The 6,584-nt window shown below is 49.6% G+C and overlaps 2 protein-coding genes across 2 annotated transcripts; both read left to right on the plus strand.

The window, feature by feature from the left end:
- Positions 1-351: 351 nt before the first annotated feature.
- LOC125553753 (putative cyclin-D7-1) lies at positions 352-2,221 on the plus strand. Its single transcript, XM_048717474.2, has 6 exons — positions 352-654; positions 801-887; positions 1,021-1,119; positions 1,296-1,485; positions 1,645-1,754; positions 1,853-2,221. Exons 1-6 carry the CDS (start codon positions 352-354, stop codon positions 2,063-2,065), a joined length of 1,002 nt encoding a protein of 333 aa, XP_048573431.1. The 3' UTR covers positions 2,066-2,221.
- A 1,033-nt stretch (positions 2,222-3,254) lies between these two features.
- On the plus strand, positions 3,255-4,360 carry LOC125553754 (Pathogenesis-related thaumatin superfamily protein). Its single transcript, XM_048717475.2, has 2 exons — positions 3,255-3,400; positions 3,539-4,360. Exons 1-2 carry the CDS (start codon positions 3,334-3,336, stop codon positions 4,237-4,239), a joined length of 768 nt encoding a protein of 255 aa, XP_048573432.1. The 5' UTR covers positions 3,255-3,333; the 3' UTR covers positions 4,240-4,360.
- The last annotated feature ends 2,224 nt before the right edge of the window (positions 4,361-6,584 follow it).

Genomic DNA, 6,584 nt, shown 5'->3' on the forward strand with positions numbered 1-6,584 from the left:
TATGCTAAGTACCTACAGTAGTTTCCATTTGTCTCCTGTTTTTGTTTAATTTGATGAATCAACCTGAAAAAGCGATCCACAGGCATGCAAGTGGGAGAGAGTCTGGCATGCGTGCATGCATGCAGTAACGACCCCAGCTGGTGGCCAGCCACGCCATGGCGTGCGGTTTTTAAGGCAGGCACCATCCACTACGTGCGTACGTGCATCGCCCGCCCGGTCCATGAGTCCAACTCCATTAACTTCGCCCCACCCTGCTCCTAGCTAGTCGCCTTCTTCCTCCATCCCTACCTAGGTGGCTCCTCCATCGTATATTTACACGACGAGACGGCGGCGCTACTGCTCCGTGCATGCATGCATATGTGCAGTCAGGCGGGGACACCGATGGAAGACGACGACGCGAGCGGGATCATTCTCTACTGCGACGAAGACCCTTTCGCCGACGACTCGACGCCAATTCCACCACCGGCAGCACCATCCGGCGGCGACGTTGACGATGTGCAGCAGGTGGTTGATCTGGCCATGGCGTACAAGGCCAGGGAGCGATGCTTTGCGCCCGTGGGATCGGCTGCCTACATCCACCGTCTCCTACACGACCATCATCAGCACGGCGGGGTGTCAAGCGCTAGGGCCAAAGCCGTCCACTACATCATCTACGTACGTCGTCCATGTCCTAGTATTACAGTTCATTCGTTTTCCTTTGATGAGGTTTTGCATTTCGAATTTCGGTCACTTTGTTGAATTTGGTCATTAACATTTAACGAGCTAATTCGTTGCATCAATACATACATGCATATATGCAGGCGTTTAGGCGGTTGGGATTGGCGGCTGCGACGGCGTTCAACGCGACCAACTATCTGGACCGCTTCTTGTCCATCAACTGCCATCTGGTCAGTCCTGCAATTATCTTGTTGCTAGTGTTAATTATCTCATGTTTGCGTTTGTTCTCTGGGGGATTATTTTTGCTCATAGATCGATCGATGTCACTAAAATGTTGCATGCATATATGTAACCTAATGGCAGAGTTGGGAGGTATGGATGGTGGAACTGGTGAGCGTGGCGTGCCTGTCGGTTGCATGCAAGTTGGACGAGGTCACCATACCATCCCTCCACGATCTACAGGTACGTACGTGCACTACTAGATCCGATCGATTGCTTTATATTCGATCACGAGCTCCCTGTGATTAGTACGTAAAAGATATGCAACCATGCATGCAAATTCGACCCAAGGTTAATTAATGTATTTCATGGGCCGGCCTGATAAATTAATGATGGATGATATGCGTGATGGATGGCAGATGGAGGAGGTGACGAGTCATTCGTTCCGGGCGTCGACCATCCGGGACATGGAGCTGACGCTGCTCAAGGCGCTCCAATGGCGGCTGTCCTGCGTCACCCCATACTCCTACCTCGACCTCCTCCCGCTTCCCACCACCGCCGCCGCCAATCGATCTCGTTGCATCCGCCTCCTCCTTCGATCCCTCTCCGGTACTGTGCTACCTGCAGATTGATTAATCAATTTCTCTCTCAGTAAAGAAATATAAGATCTTTTAGATCACTCGATCTAAGAAAATCTTATATTTTTGTCATTTCTCTTGTAACTTTTTCCTTCTAATTCAATTTGTCTTAACCACGTACATCATGCAGAGCCCTCGTTTCTCCGATTTGACGCCTCTGTGGTTGCCGCCGCCGCACTCAGGTGTGTGGCCCTACTGCAGGATCATGCCCATCTCATTATCCCTCCACTCTGTCGATTGGTAAAAAAAATTCACAACAACGTCCCTTGACACTCTTGTTTTTTTCCCTATAGGATGTATATATAATAATTGACCCCGTACGTGTTAACATTCTACAGGGCGATGAGTCTGACGAGTGCTTCAAGATGATGAAAGCACTTGAAACAAGCTTGGATCATCATCAATATCACAAGTACAGTACTGCTGATCAGCTGCAGGGGAGTCCGATTTCAGTGATTGCATTCGAGAGCACTGAGCGTGACAGTACAGTTAACAGCAGGTCAGCACTCAGTCGGCGCCTGTTTGGCACACCAACAACACTGGACCCATGAAGATAGATAAACCCTACACACATATACAGGAGATGCGTGCAGAGTGACCTCACACAAGAGTAACAACTGATCAAACTAGTTAAGCTCATTATAATACCATTGATTGTTAGTACGTACCATTTCTCAACTGTGATGTAGCTAATCCTGCAAAGTAACTTACCGTGTACATGTTCTTCAATTCGTTATGTAATACATGTATGTAGAAGCACGCACATATGTATTTGTGTTGTGCGCGCTTATTTGTTGTTGTTCAGTGTTATGTTTTATGGATAATTTCATAAAAATGTGTTCTGTAATGTACATCTATCATTATAAACCAGAACAATTGGTCTGGTAGAACTGAATTGGGTCTTCAGAGTTCAGTTGTTGTGTTGAACCATAATCTTGGCTTCTTCAGTCTGAAGGAAAGACAAAAGGGACTCATCATCAGCGACAGTGAGATCGACTGGAAGAGTCCGCCTTTCTGATTTCGAAAGCAGGAGTACTCAACATTACATGCTTTATCATGTGTGCTTTGTGATGAATCAAATTGATATGTTGCCGGATCGCACGCACTTCCGTAAGATCGACATGAGTAAAGCAAAAGAGATTCCAATGATCACGAACTGGGGCTACCGCTGGCTCATTCTTTTCGTTAGTTATCCAAATCTACAGCACAGTAGGAAGCCAAGTAGACGAAAATAAAGCAAGAAACCCGAATCACAAGCAAGGAATAGATCCTGAGGGAAGAAGAAGAAGATAGCAATCCCCAAAGGAGAAGGAGAAAAGAAAAGTTGGTATTTGCAGGGGAACGTACACCTTTAGAGTCTGCTCTATCTCCCTGACCTGATTGTCGGCTACAAGATATGTAGATGCAGTTGCAGGTAGCCCACTCACTGATGAAATTAAGCTAGCAGCTAGCCTGAAGAATTGATCTTCAGAGTCTAATTCTTAATCTCCATTGCACGTTTGCAGGGGAGTAGCCAGCATAGCATAGTTTCAGTTCAGATAACTAACTGCATAGAGTGCAGCTTGAATGCACTCGAGCTTAAACTTTTGTCTGTTTCAGACATGGAAGAGAGAAAGAAAGAAGGAATATCAAATAAATAAAGGTTCATGCAGGAACAAAGTAGCAGTACTTATTAAGTGGTTCAACTGTCAAATTTCATAGGTTTTCTTTGCAATATTATTTTCAGTATGGTTACTATACTACTTAAGAGTAAGACCACCACACCCCCTGCTCCACTTCGAAGTTCGAGCTCAGAGCAAGACACACACTAGCAGACGCCATGGCCTCCCCTAAGCTCTTCCTTCTCCTCATCAGTGTCATCATCTCCATGGCAATCACTAGTACTCGTAAGCATGCATCATCATCTAGCTAGTTCTTTAACTTCAATGCAGAGTTTTTTTTTGTTTGCAGCGAACTTCAATGCAGAGTATGTGCACGGTGATGTAATGTCCGTACGCCTAATGCATTTGTCTGATGGTTTTCAGCGGCGGCTGCGGCAAATGGTCGCATACATCTCATCATGGTGAACAACTGCGCCGAGTCGGTGTGGCCGGCCATGCTCGGCACCACCGGCCACGCCACGCCGCAGTCGGGCGGCTTCCACCTCGGCCCCGGCGAAGAGACCACCTTCGACGTGCCGGTAGGGTGGTCGGGGCGGGTGTGGCCGCGCCGGGGCTGCTCCTTCGACGCGCGCGGCATGGGCAAGTGCGCCACGGGCGACTGCGGCGGCGTGCTGCGGTGCGGGGGCGCCCCGGGCGCCACCCCGACCACCGTGGTGGAGATGACGCTGGGGACTCCACAGTCGCCGATGCACTTCTACGACGTGAGCCTGGTGGACGGGTTCAACGCGCCGGTTTCCATGACGCCGGTCGGTGGCGGCCGCGGGTGCGGCGTGGCGGCGTGCGGGGCGGACCTGAACGTCTGCTGCCCGTCGGCGCTGGAGGTGAGGGACCGGGAAGGGAGGGTGGCCGGTTGCCGGAGCGCGTGCCTGGCGATGGGCAGCGACAAGTACTGCTGCACCGGGGAGTACGGGACGCCGGCGGCGTGCAAGCCCACTATCTTCTCGCACCTGTTCAAGGCCATCTGCCCCAGGGCCTACAGCTACGCCTTCGACGACGCCTCAAGCCTCAACCGCTGCAAGGCCAACCGATACCTCATCACATTCTGCCCACCACAACCTGAATGATGCATCGCTATCAATCACCATGTACTTATATTTCTGAATCCAAAACCTGAGTGAACTGTGTAGCTACATGGAGTATATGATACTATAGTATGAGGGTGTTTTGGGGTGTTATTTTGGCTTATGATATTAAAGAGACACGTATTATCATGAAAAAAAGTGAAAAGACCAAATAAAAGCTTAACCAAACACTGTACAGCCTGATCCCAAACCAGTCAATTTTTTTTACAAGTCGGCAGCTTAACCGATAAGTTCTATCCACAAACGAACAACGACGTGTAGCAAGTTCAAAGGTTCCTTAAAAAAAGGCATAGTTCAAAGGCATAACACGCCAGACGGGGGTGATGGCGGAGACACAAATCTTAAACATCATCAGCGAGATGGCGTCGGCGTTCCAGCTCAAGCGAGCAACCTTATTGATGTAGAAGGGCAACCATTATGAATACGATAATCCTACACCCCGCCTGTCGTGCGTCCTGCTGTTCGCGGCGTGCGGCTCTACGCCACCCAGGCGGGGCTGCGCCGCCGCTGGCATGGCGCGTACGTCCGCCGTCGCCCTCACCACCCCTCCTTCAGATCCATGCTCATAGGTGCTGGGTGGATTGTCGCGGTTCCCCTGCCTTGGGCGGGCCATGCGGCTCCGGCGCCCTCGGCCTGGTCGCTTACGCGGCCAGGCATTACAGCTGCGTCTGGTTTGTGCCCGTGTCAGCCGCGTTTAGCATGGAGGACTGCTGCCACTGGCCGCAGTTCCCTCTAACCTTCGGCTTTCTGTCTCCGGGAGAAATCCCTTCCCTGGTTCCTTGCCAGCGGCAGCAACGGCGACGCCTTTCCGGCACCGCTTCATCTTTTTGGAGGCGCTGCTGTAGAGTTCAGCGCAGCTATGGTTTTGGACGAAAATCCTGCGATGATGGCTCCTGTGGGCGTCATTCTACCTTCCTGAAGGTATCGCAAAAACACATGCTTCAATCCACTCACCTACGCCCGCCCATCCCATCATCGACTTTTGTCTCTCCGTCGAGCCACTCACCGTCATCCTTCGATCCGTCTCATGTTCGTCCTCGGTGTTGTTCCCCGATGTCGGCCATGTTGTTGTGCATGTTCAACGGTGGCCATTGTGCTGCGGCGAGCTTAGTGCTCTTGGTGTTGTTCCGGTTCATCTTTGCTCTTCAATGACGCAAGATGCCTCCCCAACTTGCTAATCGTCCCGAATTCTCGTGGCGGAGCTCCCAGTCAAGGTTCGTGTTGTTACTCGTTGGTTGTGGATGCTCCTGAGTAGTGTCGTGAGGTTTGGTACGCACGCCGGTGCGGTGCGTTAGGTTGCTTGCTTAGTCTTGGTATTATGATCCTCCGATGACACCCCTCTTCTACTTGTGCCTCCATGGTGTTGGTCCTTTGGTCTGCTAGCTAGGTCATCCCTTGTTCGGGGCGTCCTTTTTTTTCTCTTCTCTTCTTCAGTCATTGATGTGCGTCATTTTTTTCCTCTCTTCTTCTGTAACCTTATTGCTTGTACGGTTTTCGATCCGGTTTTCCTTATAAACAGGGTCAATTTGTTTAGGTTTTCGATCCTGTTTCCCTTATAAACTGGATCAGCCAAAGTTAAGTGGTGACTCTTGGCTTTGGCAGCTTTTTGAGCAATATATTCAGGTGGGGACTTCCCCCCGTGACCGTTCAAAAAAAAAAGATAATCCTACACCTACGTAGTGCCTACGAATGTCTATGTAACTTTCCATACAACTAAATCTCTCGGCCCCTGATTTTAACGGGGGTGGGCCTGTGCCCTCCTACAGATCCAATAATCTCTCTCCACGACACTGTTTACGTAAAACACGTACAAGACCTTACGTAGGTCTAGCATTGCCCTTATGAATAGGTAATCAAAAGGGCGGTTAGGAAATATGCGTATGGCAGTAGCTTTTTATGAATTATCTGCAGAGATGAACAGAGCGAACAAAGGCAGTCCAAAAAACACGAATGAATTGACCCAAAAAATTAGCAATAAGAGCAAACATATCAGCAAAGTTATTTGGATTACAGATTACGTTCAACCACGATAGAAAGTAGCTTCAAACAACTCTAGATAAGACACCTTTGGAGAATATGTGTTTCATGTATGTGTTCTCTCCACAGAGAGAACAAGCCGCAACTACATTACCATTACGTTTAAGGATCTGATCACCAGCTGGGAGACAACCTGCCAAAGGAAAATTTTAACCTTAAGAGGGATCCACGCACGCCAAACACCGGAGAAGTGGTCAGTCTGATGCTCCTCGATGAGCTTAAAGGGATTTGACCGAGAACCTACCCGCGGTGGAATGGGAAGAGATCACTCTATCTGGAGCCTCTGAAAG

The sequence above is a fragment of the Triticum urartu genome, chromosome 4A (assembly GCF_056163025.1).
Source record: "Triticum urartu cultivar PI428250 chromosome 4A, HENAU_Tu73, whole genome shotgun sequence".
Lineage (NCBI taxonomy): Eukaryota > Viridiplantae > Streptophyta > Magnoliopsida > Poales > Poaceae > Triticum > Triticum urartu.

Bases quoted from the DNA above. Each gene is read 5' to 3' on its own strand.
- LOC125553753 (XM_048717474.2), top strand. From the start codon at position 352: ATGCATATGTGCAGTCAGGCGGGGACACCGATGGAAGACGACGACGCG. The intron at 1,120-1,295 runs GTACGTACGTGC...GATGGATGGCAG, and splicing joins CATCCCTCCACGATCTACAG to ATGGAGGAGGTGACGAGTCA. The intron at 1,755-1,852 runs GTAAAAAAAATT...AACATTCTACAG, and splicing joins TCCCTCCACTCTGTCGATTG to GGCGATGAGTCTGACGAGTG.
- LOC125553754 (XM_048717475.2), top strand. From the start codon at position 3,334: ATGGCCTCCCCTAAGCTCTTCCTTCTCCTCATCAGTGTCATCATCTCC. The intron at 3,401-3,538 runs GTAAGCATGCAT...GATGGTTTTCAG, and splicing joins CATGGCAATCACTAGTACTC to CGGCGGCTGCGGCAAATGGT.